Here is a 15,602-nt window from a genome sequence, read left to right as displayed (position 1 = left end):
AGTTGCTCTGACACTCAGTCGGCATCCGTGGAGAAAGTTGACTGGCTCTGGAAAATAGTTTGCCAACATTTATCTTACTGAAATATAGTGTTATTGATATTTTTTTTGTTCCTTGGAGCTGTGCGGTTTGCTTTTTGACCTGCAGGAGACAAGCGGTCTGTGACATTGATTTATTGTTGTGGTTAATTGTAAGGTTGGTTGTTAGGATGCCTGATGCTCAGACTCTTAGCTCAGTGCTAAGTGTTTGTCACTGCAGTGTACTGTAGGCTGGTGGTGGGCTGATTAGCTTAGTCATTTGGTTAATAGCTGCCATTACAACAGTGCTGCTGCACAACCCTGCACTGTAGGTCTGTTTAGGTTACCTCCTTTTTTTTCTTTTTTTTTCTTTTTTTTGTTTTGTTTCTGGTTTATCGATGTAGGAGTGTTGGGCTTTGGGCTCCGGAGAGACTTAAAGCACTGTGGCAGAAAATAGCTAGCTTGGCAGTGTTTGCTCTGTTGTTGTTTTGCTTAGGAGGCTGAGATCCTGCACTGTTTTGCAGCAGCAAAGCCGCACTGTTTGAGTTCGAGACAGCGCGTCGTACGTTCTCCCTGAGCAACACAAGGTGCCAAAGTCAACAGTGTTTTTGTTGGTCAATTCTAATCTCAGTGTGCATTGTGATAAGTCTCTAAATTGCCAGCTCTGTTGGGGCTCTGAGCTCCGGCCAAACGTCTGTGCATTATGTGCTACAATGCGGCTCTATGTGGCGCTGCAATTAAGGCAATTTCTTTGCATGTGTTGTGATGCAGTGTTGCACACATTGGAGCCCTGTTTTTAAAAGTGTTGTCCTCCAACAACAAATTCTGTCTGATTAAAGCCTGGCAGTGTGTGGTGTGTGTGTGTGTGTGCGTGCCTATAGCCTTGAACTGGTGAACAAACCTGTGTGTGTGTGAGTGTGGACTCGCTGGGCTAAAGCAGTGCAGGCAGGGTCACAGAGGAGCCATTGATCAAACGTTCACATCCACACACACGCGTGCGCACATCCACACACACAGCATCTCAGTACACAATGAGCCCTGTCCAGAGCTCTGTCCTCCCCGCCCCCCTCTCTCTCGCCCTGCGCAGCTTGGTCCTGCTCCTGCTCTGCATCACTCGTAAGTCACACACACACACACTTAGAAACACACAGATGTAGATGAAATGATATATACAGTAATAATTCTAGAGGGAAATCCAGGTGTTACATATCAAATAAGTGATCCTGGAGGATGTGCACAAACAGCACAAACCTGTTATTGTTCCTGCTCTGCCTCTCCCTCTGCATATGTATACCGTGCAACTGTGTAAAGCGAAAATAACTGCCCAGATGTGGCTATTGTACCAAGCGCTATGAACTGATGCAGAATAAGATGTGCTGCATGGAGTGCCCGGTGCCCGACTGAGGGGAGGGATAGCCAGCAATGAAACGAGAGCTCCAAATGAATTGTTCAAAATGCCGGTGATTAAGTTAGAATTGGTAATTAAGATTGAGAATAGAGAGAATATGAAGACGGGAGCATATGCCCACGGGGTAAAGGGACTGGGGAATGAGAGACCAGCGAGAGGAAGGGAGGGGAGGGACAGACCAAAAGACTTAAAGGGAAACAGCGAGGGAAACACAGAGCAAGAAAAAGAGATATAAGAGGGGCTCAAGCCTCTTTTTTTTTTTTTTTTTTTTTTTTTTTTCAGCTGTCCTCTGAAGAACCCAGCGAAGTTCGACTCCGCAGCGACAGAGAGCAAAACAGAGGGGTTGTAAAATAGTAAGAGAATGAAAAAGTAGCTACTGGGCGAGAAAGAGACAGACTGACAGTGAGAAAGAAGGAGGGCCAGGCCGGAAAGCAACTTGCAGACAATACAGAGAGAACAGAGGCGAAGGAGGAGGGAGGGAGGGAATGAGCAGAAGAGGCAGAAAGAGAAAGAGCAAGACAGAGATGGGGAACGGAGCGTGGTGTGTGCAGGAGAGACAGCCGAACAAGGGGGTCTGACCAACATAAAGGAGAGACGAGGCCTCGGCATATGAAGCCGCACGAGGTCGAGATTCAAGCTCCAAGATGGATAGAACGCCGCGATGTAGGAAGCGAGAAGGAGGAAGCAGGAAGCACGGAGCAAAGACTCCTTTGATCTGCGGTATCATCAGGATCAGTGGCAGAGTTGCTTGCTGCTATTAATACCTCCTGTCATTATTATTATGCATTTAATACTGGGGGATGTTCTCTCCCTGCCGCTCATCAGTAAACAAGGCTGGTGCCGCCATCGCTGCTGCTGCTGCGTACGCTGCCTTCTCCTCTGTGCCAATGAAAATCTCAATTCAGCATGGGTTTTTGAATATTAGATCAACAGAAGGACATTGTGTTGTGTGGGATGTTTGGAGGGGGGGCGACAATAGGGGAGACAGAGGGAGAGAGAGAGAGAGAGAGCAAGGGAGTGAGAGAGAGAGTGAGGGGAAATGGGAGGGCAGGGAGAATGAGTTTTTGCCTTGGCAGAGAGCGTGGTTATGTAATTCATGCCAGTGAGGCAGTTTTGTGATGGGCCTTGAGCGTGCACTCACACACTCACACACACACACATATGCATGCACACATGCACGAATGAACACACCCGCACATACGCACACACCCCGTCAAGCACATTGGACGCCGCACATGCACTCACACAAACGCTGTACATATGCTGCCTCCCGAACACACACTCAGCACTTTCGCACGCAAACCCGCAACAACGTACACTCAGACGAACGCCATGCGAGCTCACACACACACACACACACACACAGTCTCGCACATGGGAGGGATGGGAGCCATGTGGTGGATTTTGAAGGGGGGTTAAGACCAACGCTTTTGGCCGTGGTGAATCTCCTGTGTGGTTGCCGTCGCGTAATAGCCCTGTAAATTTCCTTTAAGCCGCCGTTGGGGTGTGTGTGGCGGCCATTGTTGCTGGCTTGTTGGGGCTGTGACAGACCCGGGCCATAAAACACCGCACAGCAGATAGAGCTAACCAGCTTTAGCTGCCAGAAAATGAGAGGAGGGGGGAGGGGGGGAGAGAACGAGGGGGGAGGGAGAGGAGGATTGTGGGTTTATGAAGGGTAAGGAGAGGTGAAGAGGAGAGCAGGAAGAGTAATGGGATGGGTAGAGGAAGAAGAGAGAGGACGAGAGGGGGGGAGCGCTCAGGGAGATGCAATGCAGAGAACGAGAGATAGAGAAAGTGGGATGGGTGAGGTGATTGAAATATGCCGAGGGCCTGGAGAGACATAAAGAGTGCGAAGGTCAAAAAGAGAGATGGAGCAGCAGGGGAATGGAAGGGAGGAGGTGCAAAGAGGGAACCGTCTTGGTGGTTGGTGGTTGGTGGTGGTGCGATGAAGAGAGGAGACAACAGTTTTTTCAATGCCGAGGACAGAGGTGGCGTGACTGGAGAACCAAACCGATGCCCGAAAAACACGACGTGAAACATTTAAATAAATGAAAGTAAATGTTCCTAATGAGAGGTCAGAGAAGAGAAAAGAGATAATTTTATGCTGATTTCGCTGATTAGCACTTCAGTACTCACAGTGCAATGCAAATAGGAGATGGAAGGAAAGTCAAACGGGGGAGAGAGAGAGAGAGAGAGAGAGAGAGAGAGAGAGAGAGCTGGAGAGGGGAGGTCCAAAAGCCCTGCCAAAGAGAAGGGGGGATGGAGGGTGAGCTATAAGACAGGCAATTAAAAAGAGGCGAAAGGAGAGAAGGAGATGAAAGAGGGCAAAAAAAACGAGATTCCGTCTCTTGCTCCACTCATTTCATCTGTTTTGTCCTCTTGTCCCATTCACTTCTCTCACTCTGGGCTGTCCCTCACTCACTTTGCTCTTCCTCCCACCCCTCTCTCTCTCTCTCCCCATCTCTCTCGGCGCACTAGAAAAACAGCGTGATTATGCTGCAGACTTTAGCTGCAGAACAAATCACATTTAGTGGAGGAGAGTGTGGAGATAGAACCAGCAGAGAGGCAGGAAAAGATTCCCACTGAGTCACAAAAAGAGAAAGAACAAGAAAGAGAGATTGCAAGGGGAATGAAAGCGTATTGCAGCTTGGAAGGAAAGTATTGCAAGGGGGAGAGGGGTAAAAAAAAAAAAAAAAAACTAGATGAAGAAAGAGAGAGAAAGGGGGACAGGAGTGACAAAGACCCCAGCAAACAGGAGTGAGAGAGAGAGAAAGAGAAAAAAAAGAGTGGTAAAAATTCTCCTGAGAAGAGAAAAAGAGGAGAGGATCTTTAAATGAACAACAGCGACGAGGAAGATGCGTGATGAACGATGCAATAAGAGATAAGGAAGAGGAGGAAGAAGATAGGAGGGTGTGATGAGGGGAGGTGGAATCAAGGATTAGATCAGGCTGAAGGTAGGGAGGAGAGGGATGGAGAGAATAGGGTTTTAAATAAAAGCAGAGGGAGAGGGAGATGGTGAGAACGAGATTAGAAACGAAGGCAGCAAAAGGAGAGAATTATGAGTTCTGGACTAAGTGGAAGCGGGGGGAGGGGGGGCGGCGGTGTGCTCAAGAGAGAGAAAAAAATGAGAAGAAAGAAAGGCTGAGCAGGAGAGAAGGAGAGGGAAGAAAAGGAGGACAGGGGAAAGCGACAGAACGAAGGTAATGAGAGAGACGAGAGCGAGATTTGTAAAGGATTATGTATTATTTATAGAGGGAGCATTTTTTTTTCCTTTTTCTTTTTTTTCTTTTTTTTTGCACTGGATTTGATTGGCACAGCTCGGGCTCCCTGGGAGAGATGGAATGATAATTTTAGACCAGGGAGAGAGAGAGAGAGAGAGAGAAGGAGAGGGTGAGAAGAGGGAATTTGGAGGGGGGGGGTTGGAGGAGAGGAACCTCAAAGTCAGCTATTTCATAGAAGTAGTACACTGCAAAACTCTGTGATTAACCTGGAGCAAGTGTTCCAACACACACACACAGAGCCACGAGTGTACGCCCACCCACACACACTCACACACACGCACACTCACACACGCACTCACTCGTAAACACCACACATTTCATTTGCATATCGACTCGGGAAGCCGGCTCGCCTCGCAGCACTCGGGGGACGGCGAGAAAAATGTACGTCCAGATGGGAAGTGATGGAGAAGTTGCCAACGGACGACCCCGTAAGAGAGGAAACGACGCGCGTGTGTTATTGTTTTAATTAAAGCGGTAATAACATAAGGGCCCGCGCATTGTAGTCCCCTGCATTGATTCCCTTTTTTTTTTTTCCTATCCGCGGCCCGCGTGCAAACAAAACACAGGTTCTTGGCCCGCTTCCAGTTGAAAGATAATGAGAGATAATGAATAGGCAGACAGTGACTTCAGTGTTTCAAGGATGCACGAGGGCGTGTTCGGGGGCCAAGGAAAGACGGCTTCATCTCTTTTCTTGCTCTTTGCTTATGTTCCCGGGCTATCTCTCCTTTCTGCACTCAGTCTTTTAGAGACACTGTGTGTGTGTAAAGAAGAGAGAGAGAGAGAGAGAGGGAGAGAGACCCAGCGAGGCGGTAATTCAGTCCGCTAACCCTGCACCGCTGAGGCAGTTTCTAGAATTTACCGTGACCAGGGGTGAGGCAGCAGTCCACCTGGCTGCCTCCCAAAATCCCCCTCCTTTAACTTTCCACACCTCCCTTCATCCCCTTCTCTCTCTCTTTCTCTCTCTCTCTCTCTCTCTCTTCCGTCTGTCCCTCCATCCCCCACTCCCTCGGCTTATAACTCAGCCCCATTGCAGGACCATTACCACGGGCCCCCGAACAGCCTTGTCTTATGAATTTGCACGCGTGTTATTTATTTATTTGTTTATGTATTTTGAAATGATGGGCCTTCTCGGGGCTCTATTGCCATAGTAAATAAAGGCTCCTTTTTTCAGGGCCGTGACAAGCGGGGTATGGAGGCATTTCGAGTGATGAGGAGCACCAATTCACCGCTATGAAATACTGCCCCCGCTTGGTTGAAAAGAGAAGTGATTGTTTGTTTTCCTCCCTTGTTTTATTTATCCGTTGATCATAGCCGTCAGTGCAGCACCACGGTATCGATCTCTCCCAGCATTCTCTCTTAATATAATTCGACGCTTGTGGAGTATTTTATTATGGGGAAGGATTTTAATGGGGGCCAGATTAATACCTCTGTCACAGAGGTTGATTCGCCCCCTCTCACCCCCTCCGCTCTCTCTCTCCCTCTTTCTCTCCCTCTCTCTGTACTGTACTATATTGGCACTCAGAGGCATAGGCCCATGGCCTTGATGGGAATGGCAGCCTATAAAACCTACAGTCAAACTAAAATGCTGTACCCAGCTGCAGTATGAAGGGGAAGTAAAGGGAATGTGCGTCATCTCTCATATCTTTCCTCCAGCCTCTGCCAGCTGCATTATTATACCCAAACCATCACTTCCTAACTCCCTGCTATCATTTCCTGGTTAAAGCCTCCGCTTCCTCACCATCCATACTTGCTTCTCTTCTCTTTGCCCATATTGATCATCCACCACCAGCCAGCAGGTGCCTGCGTGTGGCATCTCTCAGCAGGCAACGGCGGATGCCAGTCTTCCCGCGTGCAATGGCGGCTAGTAGCTTTTTTTTTTTTTTTTTACATTTCATCTATGTGGCTTTTCTTTACAGTACTGCTTTGCCACCAGAGCTAATTTCCTTTGAAGAGGCGACAGCTGTCAGGAGAAGTGGGCTCATAAATGGACGGCTAATTACTCATGTTTTTCTCGACTCCTCAAAAAAGCAAACATTTGACCGCTTTCTTTGTCTGAAGTCCTTTTGCCTCTTCAAGGCCTCTGTCTGTGTCGGTCCTGATGGGTCACTAATCACCCGCAGATGCAGCGCTGGCTTTGTCGTGATGCACGGCAGCATTATTACAATTAACGCTATTTGAAACAATGGCGGTCTAGCCTGGTTGCCACGGTGATGAGTAATAACAGCCATTAGAAAAATAATTGGGATGGTGGTGGCAAGCCCTGATGGCCCCGATATGAATCACAATATTGATGCAGGGAATGGGAGCAATAATGACTACAATTAGTGGTAATTGTCAAGATTTTTTCTCTTTTCCATAGAGTCCCCTTTGTCTTTATCCCTTCTTTGCTTAATTCTTGGTCTCTTTAGTTGAACATCCACAGCGTCTCTGCCTATCCCCCAGATGTAATGAATATGTAGGGTTTGGAGTATTGCATTAACAGAGATTAAAATCGAGGGGCAAATTAAATTTGGATGAAGTTGGAGGGATCGGATGATGTCAAAGTAGCTTAATTGCAATATGCCAACCCTGTCTGTGCTCATACACACACATACACACATGCCCGTCTACACACACACACACACAAACAAACAAACCCTCAGTACACGCTCCGTTGCAGATATAGACATTTATTTGGGCCCAAAGCAGTCAAGTCAGCAACTCTTGGTATGGCAGCTACCATCTGTTTGTCTCACAGTATTTTCTGTGTTCTGAAGGTGTTTTACTGAGTTCGGAGACACTGTTGGAGCCAGCAGTGCAATATATATAGTCCCGCCGTCTTTATCGACACTTCTTATTGCCTGCTTCATCACCATGCCTCAATATTGATGTCGCTCTTTTTCTAAACCCTCCCTGCGGCCACGGCTTTGCGTTTGCCAGGCGGAGAGGAAATGTAAATGGGGATGCAAATTGGTAAATACTAGTTTGGGGAGCCCAGCAAGTCGGTTCACTCTTGGAGGCAATCACATCCCACTCCTGGCTGGAGCCATATGACTAATTGCTCCGCAAATCATTTGAATTCAAACAGCGGAGCTTGGTGTCCGTGGCGCTCAGTGGGAGGAGTGACTCAGCCGAATCGTGTCAACAACTTGACCTACGACCAAGACGGGCGCTCCAATCAGAGCGTAATCAGCCTCCTCATTACTGACTTTTGGGCTGTCAGAAACATCAAAGAGGCTCCCTGCTGTCTCTCACCCCCTGTTGTCTAAAAATGTTGTATTTAGGGGCCAAGCAAGTTTGGTTCAAACATTATGTGTGAAAAGTTTTTCTCTATATCTGTGTATGGGCATGCTGCCTCTCTTTGTTCAAATATGAGTGAGTGTGTTTGTGTGTGTGTGTGTGTGTGTGTGTGTGTGTGTGTGTGTGTGGGAGTTGGACCAATGTATTAGTTTACTGATATACCGATACTGGTTACTGATACTGATTTTTTGAATATATGATGTTGGCATGTCCATGTCTTCGCTCTCCAATATGACAGACATTATTGTACAGTTTTTTTAGATTTTAAAATAAAATATCTATCAAAAATATATATATTTTTATTTTGCATTTGCAATATTTTTTTTTTATCTTTGTTTATTTTATTTATTCAAATATTTAATTAAATGTCGATTTAGTCCAATAATAGCTGTTTTCATTTTTTTTAAATTTTATTTTATTATTTTTTTTTAATTTAAAGATATTGACTATCGGTACAAAATACCACCTGAATCAGTATCGGCCTTAGTAAACCCATGCTGGCTGCATACACTTGTGCATGTGCGCGCGTGAGTGTGTGTTCGCCCAAATGTCCATGTGTACCTGCATGTGTCTCTTAATTGACAACAGACCCGGCCAGAAAGAGATTCCCCCTGGCGCTTTCCAAATACCCGCAGTAAGAGGCATTGCATTGGTATAATGGAGTATAATCAATTGGTTTAGCACCTGGATGAGAAATGCCATTAAGAATGTGTGAAGTGTGTTCATGGCTGCCACTCTGGTATCACAGCACTGCAGTATGGCCCCTGTTTTCACACTGAGCTGGTCTGCAGCCATGTATGATAACACCGCCGTTTAAACCATTAATATACACACAGGTGGCGTCAGGGCCTCGGTCCAACCAGCTATCATCATTGTGCCTGTGTGAGTGTGTGTCCATCCGTGTGTGTGTGTGTGTGTGTGTGTGAGTGTGTGGGTCTGGGTATGTTGATATTCCTGATGGGCAAGTGCTGTACCTAGAAGTTTAATGAAGCATTATGCAGTCAAATGTGTGTGTTGATACATTTTGTTTGACTAGCCAGAGGCATTAGGGGTGTGTGTGTGTGTGTGTGTGTGTGTGTGTGTGTGTGTGAGTGTGTGCGCATGTGTGTGTGTTCATGCATATATTTGCATTTTAAGGATGAATGGCAGTAATTATAATCATTCCTATTATAATCATCATAAGAGGGCATCCTTCATGAGGACACTCACTTGTTGAGTCCCTTAGCCTCTTGTCTTTTCCCTCTTCTTGTCTCTCAATCTCTTTATCCCTATCCTTCTGTACCTCCTCCTCCTCCTCCTCCTCCTCCTCCTCTCCCTTTCTTCCTTCTTGGCTCTGTGAGATGAATAGGGATAAAATGAAGGATGTTTTAAGTGCCTTGTTTGGAAGGTTACGGTTCTGTCTCAAGTGAAGTGGAAATTGAACAATCGCCCGCTCTCTCTCCTCTCGCCTCCCCCCGTCTCCCTCTCCATCTTTCCTCCTTCTCCCCCATTTTCTCCTCCCCTCTTCCTCCTCCTTCAGCACGCTGTCAGGCCGTCCAGGCGGAGAATGTGACGGTGTTGGAGGGAGGTACTGCCCAAATCTCCTGCCGCCTGCAAAACTACGACGGCTCCATCGTGGTCATCCAGAACCCCCGCCGGCAGACGCTTTTCTTCAATGGGACACGAGGTGTGTATCTGCATGTATGTGTGTGTGTGTGTGTGTAAGAATTTGTCTGTCTGTGTCACGAGTGCACCCGCAGGGACAGACAAAGCCACACTTTTAAACCCATTAACAATGACTCACCGACGTTCACACATTTACATTTTTTTTTTTTTTTTTTTCGGCGCAAATGTCCTCACTTTCCCTTTGAAACCATTCCACATTAAAAAGTCAGATGACTGCAGAGCTAATTCTGGAGATGGGTTTACTCTCTGCCCTAACACTGTCACTGCTTTAACTGTTTTTTAAAAGCACGGTTCGAAGCTCTCTGCATAATCCACTGTTAACCCCAGTGATGAGATCACCTCTTATTACAGCTCCTCATTACAGCATGGCCTTGGCAATCACATGTTTTGTTAAAGGCAGGTTTGTAGCAAATCATCACTGTAACCAATATGATAATGAAGGCAGATTTCATCAAAGGCCTTGAGGTGGGCAAGCAAGTTTTTTTTTCTTAAACTAATTAAGGACAAAAGTTGCCGCCCTAGTCAGATTTTCTAGATTGGGCTGCTTCCAGAAAACCTCTGGGCAGAAAAAAAAAAACAAAAAAACACAATGGTGAAGGATATTTACTACACTCTTTGAAATTTGTGTGGGACAGCTTAATTGGTGCTAAATTTTATTATTAGGTTTTGCGGTGTAGTAGTACTGTTATTCATGCATTCATGAAATAAACCTTTGAGACATTCTCTCAGTCTTGCCAAGGTTATGGTGTACAACTCTGGTTTGTAACTGTTTTGATTTAAATTGGAGCAACAGGGAGGATTTGCATATATTCAAACCTTTCGGTGGTGTTTCAAACACTAAGAAACACTGTCTCTGAAACAGCCCAGTGTGTTTATCAGTTTGGGTTAAGAGTCCAAGTATAAAGCAGCACAGTCTCTCATTGACAGTTGATGAAGGTCATGTTTCCTGACAGGTTTGTTTGTGTTTTTTTTTTTTTTTTTTTTTTTTTTTTTTTCATCACTAATCATTATTTTAAAACCTTAACCTATAATCATTACTTTGGCAATGTTCTTCATTTTTTAACTGTCATGCCAGTCAAGTACCTTTGGAATGAATGGACCTGAATTGAAATGCATTGACTGGCATATCACAGACGCCACACTCGAGCTGAAAAGGCACAGCAGAGAGAGAGAGAGAGAGAGAGAGACAGAGAGACAGATACAGAGAGAGAGAGGTTAGTACCAGCTGACTTCTAAATCAAGACAGCCTTTTAAATTTCACTCACGGCATTCCTTCACAGCGAGAGCCGGGCAAAAGCTCGGCTCTCGCAGCATTCAAACCTGCTGCATACCCATCGAATCTAAATAACACGGCAAAACAAATTAAAGTGGCAACAGGGTGATGCACCTCGGTTTGAAGATTCAACCTGCTGAAGTGTCCTTGAGCATGATACTGCTGCAGAGGACCCTTTATGTAGCTGATCCGGCTCTCAAATCTTTGTGAAGAGGGGGCAGGAGAAAGAGAATTTACCTACAGTGATGATTAAAGTGTCATATTATTCAATGACAGCAAATTAGGTTCATTCGGTACACTGGAAAATCTCCAGAACAGATCTGTACTTGTATTTTGGAATTTGTAGCCACAGAAAACATACGCAAACCCCTGTTTTTAACTGAAATGCAAAGAGGAGTTCAGAAATGTGCTGAATGTGATGTAGCATTGTCCACTTTTGCGCTCGAATGCATTTTTTAAAGATGCAACTGCAGCTTAATAACTACAACTTCTCATGTCTGCAATTACAACATCAACGAGTGTTTAATTGGTGCTCTCTGACCCCTACACTCCTCTTGGGACCGCAGAAGCCACACAAAAAAAATATCCTTTACTCCCCCGAGTACGCCATGATTAACCTAAGGTGCCGAACACAAAAGACCTGCTTCGAACACTGATACAGCGTTCAAAAACTTTGGTCCAGAAAGCCTCTCTTTCTTTGCTCATTACTCAGCGTGATCACGGAGTGGGCCGTAATTGGCGAGGTGAGGTCACCGGTTTGGGAAACCTTACTTTCAACTCTCCCCCCGGTTCTATCCGATCAGCACTACGTTCCATTAAGTATTTAAACAGAGCCGCCGCCCCGCCCCTCTCCCACGGGACATGGACCGACACCCCTCAGAAAGCATGATGAAGCTTAATCAGAAGAGGGAGAGAGGCGGAGAACGAAAGAGACGGCATGAGAGAGAATAAGGAGAAGACAGAAAATAAGACAAGGGACCGTGGGTTAAGGCAGACAAGGCGACAGAGACAGGAAAGAGATATTGTCGGGGGACGGAGAGAGAGTGAGACGGCACTGGGAAGTGATCCAGAAGTGATGCAATGTATAAAGTCTAGATGGGTACCTGTGACTAATTTGGCTCTTGTGAGCCCCAAAAAGCCTCATTGGGGACATTATCTGGGCACGTAAATTACATCACTCTTCTCTCTCTCTCTCTTGCTCTCTTTCTCTCCCCATTCTTGCTCCATCACTCACCGTAGGGCTCTTCCATTTCTGCCTATTGCCCATCTGCCACCCAGACATCACGCTCTTTCAGCGCCGAGCCGTTCCACACTAACTGGCCAAATTCGGCTCGCCGCTGTAAGCTGAGTGAATTAGGTTGCCGGGATTTTAAGAGCGACCAGTGGCGGGTTTGTTTTACGAGATTGGCGGGTACAGATAAATGTAATGGAGTGGCGGAGCTGTCCAAACGCACCCTTTTCCCTCACTGGCCCATATCTCTCTTTCTCCCTCCACCTCCAGCTCCCCTCGGCATGCAAATGAGATGGGACAATAAAGGTGAACTTGGAGTCTGACATTTAGTTGCCATTTAGTGCACAGTAGAAAAAAAGATTTACCTATCTGTGGGGAATTGCTCCATCACAATGCTCTTTCTGCCATCCGGTGGAGGGGAAATTTCGGGGGGGGATTAGCATGGTAAACTTCCAGCAGGAGTGGACTAACTCCATTGCTTCAGGCTCTGCTCTCTTGTGGATTTCAGCCTCTATCTATATTATGTTTCTGGCCTGCTGCATTATGTAGCAATATTAGACTATTTCTGTCATTCTTTCCCAGGCTTTCGCCCTCCTCTCCCCCTCTGTGTTGGTCTCTCACACACATACACACACACACACACACACACATATAGGCATGCACATGCACACGCATAAAGCCACTGTAGTGTCTGTTTTGTGATGAATTATGCTGTGAGATGGCCGGGTGTTACATCAGGGAAGTGTGAGCGAAAGCCACGGCAAAGAAGAAAAGAGCGAAACAATAAAACAGAAAGAGGGAGAGAAAGTTTCACCGTCGAGTCGATACAAAGTGAGTCTTAGCATCTTTTTGAGAATCTATAGACATCGAGCCACTGTCACCCACAGGCTGCTATTAGTGTTATTTGTTATTATCAGCATTTTCTTGCCGCCAATTTTACTCTCTCTCTGGTGACAAAAGGAAAATTGGTGCATGCTCACCTCCCATGGCCCTCCCTTGAACTGTTTTTACTCCTCCCTTTCAATCACCTTTCACAGTATTCTCCACTCTCTGCAGCATTTAGCCTGACTGTCTTTGACTCAAAGGGCAGTACCACTCAATTTAATAGCTCTTAATAACATCATTTTTAATAACAATAATAAACTTTATTTGGATCGCAGAGTTACAAAGTGCCTTACAGAAAATAAAACAATACTGATTAAAACCTAATAAGAAGAACAGTGAAAACGCCAGACGTGAATTAGAAACAGGCTTTCAAAGGGATAAAACAGGCCGTTACAAAGAGAATGAATAAATAAATCCTGGTGTAGAATAGTCCAATCAGGGCTCGGGAAAATGAACAACTCTCTCTTAATGCTGGAAATGAGAGAACCAAGACATCTGTTACGTTGTATGAATGTACAGCCTGGAGCTGCTCCGTCGAGACTGACTTTGTAAACTCTCTCTGAACTTTCTATATCAAACTGAGCTTTAGATTATAGCAGCGCTATCAATTTCAGAGCAGAAAATCATCAGGGGTGCTGCCACAGCCACAATTTCTCCCATGTTTTGCAATTTGTTCTCTGCAGAACTGTCCATTGGAGTGACATCACAAATTAGACACCGGTACACACTCAACTCTCATCTCTGGCTGCGGGAGATGGAGGAGACTGTTCGCTAATACAGAGCAAACTGTCCCGAGGCAGAAGAATAACTTACATCAAAATTGAAAATTTTGTACCATTTTGCTCAAATGGCTCCTGCTTCTCTTCGGTACACTTTAATACTCAGCTGCTACAGCCTGCATGCACGTAAATGTATTGTATTCGGTGAGTGTATGTGCTGTGAGAGGGAGAGTTTTGACTTTTTAACATCCGTTTATTTGCCAAACAAAGGAAGTGGCCACTTTGTGTTCCTTACATCAGCCAAGCAGTATGTTAATTATTGCAAAACACACACACACACACACAGAAAGAAGAACCAGACAAACAGAAACAAAGCACACAAGTCCAAACTAAAAACAAAACAAAAGGTTGTCAGCCGCCCCCGCCCCCCCCCATTTCCTTCCCACTCAGACTAACACACCTGCAAATTGCAACCACTCTTCTCTAAAAAAAAAAAAAAAAAAAAAAAAAAAAAAAAATACAGCTGCTTGAAAGCCCATATGTTTTCAAATACAAGGTGCCCTGTGTAATAGGTAGGTTTACTCTAGCTCTAACAAGACTCCACTCCAGCCAAACATTGGCAATTTCTAACTGAATATAATTTATTCCCCCCTTTTATTATGGTGTCTTTTAAAACCTGGCACAGCAAAGAAAGAAGTAAAATAAAATCTAAAGAAATAGGCAAAAAAAAAAAGGCCTTAGAAGAAAAAAAAAAAACCCGTTCTGTCTGTAGGGCTCAGGACAGAGACAAAAGCACTCGGAGCAATTACATCATGTAAAATTCTCCTTTGAAAGTGACCTGCTCACTTCGGGTGACAGCACACCAGAGCTTCATCACATCACTCGCTGAAGTCTCAGCGACGCTCAGGAGGTGTTCCCAGTCGAACGCCGAACCAAAGCAAACAAATCTGCCACAGGAATCGTGCAGTGTGAGGATGTTACAGATCTGCTCGTGGCCACTCGGAAGCGCTCCCATTTACTCCAAACATGTTTGACATTTATCACTTCTTCTGTCAGCTGGACTCCTGTGAAGGCCGCTGCCAGGAGCGAAGAGCAGCGTTCCACAACGGCACCAACAAAGGAATAAACAGAAGATGAAAGCCTGATTTTATTTCCTAAAATAAAAAAAAAAAATCAAAGAAATAAACTCCACTTCAAAAAAACGGTGTTGCCACAGTCCAAATTGAAAATCTTCTATACGGCTTCCAGACAGAAGGCTGCGGGAGCTGGGAGAAGAACGGAAGGCTGCCAGAACTGCAGGCGGCCTGTGTGAGTGGGCTGGTAATAAAAGTGTTCAGAAGTTGAGGATCCCATGAGGAACAGAGCCTGAAGAATGCTGAACTGGACGGGACTTTTATGTTACGTGGCTTGAGGCTAGAAACGGTTTGCTGTGTTTTGTGACATTTGGTTGGGACCAAGTGCCCGTAAATGTGCGGTGTGCTGAGGCTGTGATCTCTTGTGGTGTGTGTGTGTGTGTGTGTGTGTGTGTGCGCTTCACCGAACAGATGCGTGAGAAACGGTGAACATCTTTAGGTGTGGGGGCTGCATCTGGGAGCCGATTAGTCCAGTAATTTTAGGCCAAAATTGGGGTCAACCTAGGACAAATTGCAAGAGAAGCAAACTCAGCTGATTTTGTATCCTCAGTATGTCCTGAGTGAGGGAAAAAAGTCCCAAGAAATCTCATTGGTGAAAAGTTTTGAAAATCACCTATTTATGACCACATATTACCAAAAAACACTGTTTTTAACACACAGGGGAAAGGGGTTCAAAATTTTACTTTCAGATATCACTATAAAAATTCACAAGT

The 15,602-nt window shown here is 45.5% G+C and overlaps 1 protein-coding gene across 4 annotated transcripts in view; it reads left to right on the top strand.

Moving 5' to 3' along the window:
* Positions 1-15,602, top strand: part of cadm4 (cell adhesion molecule 4) — a 167,372-nt gene that overhangs the window by 115,845 nt on the left and 35,925 nt on the right. For 2 of the 4 annotated variants that reach the window (XM_030071758.1, XM_030071754.1), the window contains exons 1-2: positions 362-1,131; positions 9,503-9,649. In XM_030071758.1, the coding sequence (XP_029927618.1) occupies positions 1,047-1,131; positions 9,503-9,649 (232 nt within the window). In that variant the 5' untranslated portion in view covers positions 362-1,046. Of the gene's footprint in view, positions 1-359; positions 1,132-9,502; positions 9,650-15,602 lie in introns of those variants that run through there. The other 2 variants (XM_030071757.1, XM_030071756.1) reach the window with 2 other exon arrangements.

This window comes from Myripristis murdjan, chromosome 16 (genome assembly GCF_902150065.1).
Source record: "Myripristis murdjan chromosome 16, fMyrMur1.1, whole genome shotgun sequence".
Classification (NCBI taxonomy): Eukaryota; Metazoa; Chordata; class Actinopteri; order Holocentriformes; family Holocentridae; genus Myripristis; species Myripristis murdjan.
The sequence above is the reverse complement of the archived record's forward strand: the minus strand, read 5'-3'. Positions and strand labels throughout refer to the sequence as shown.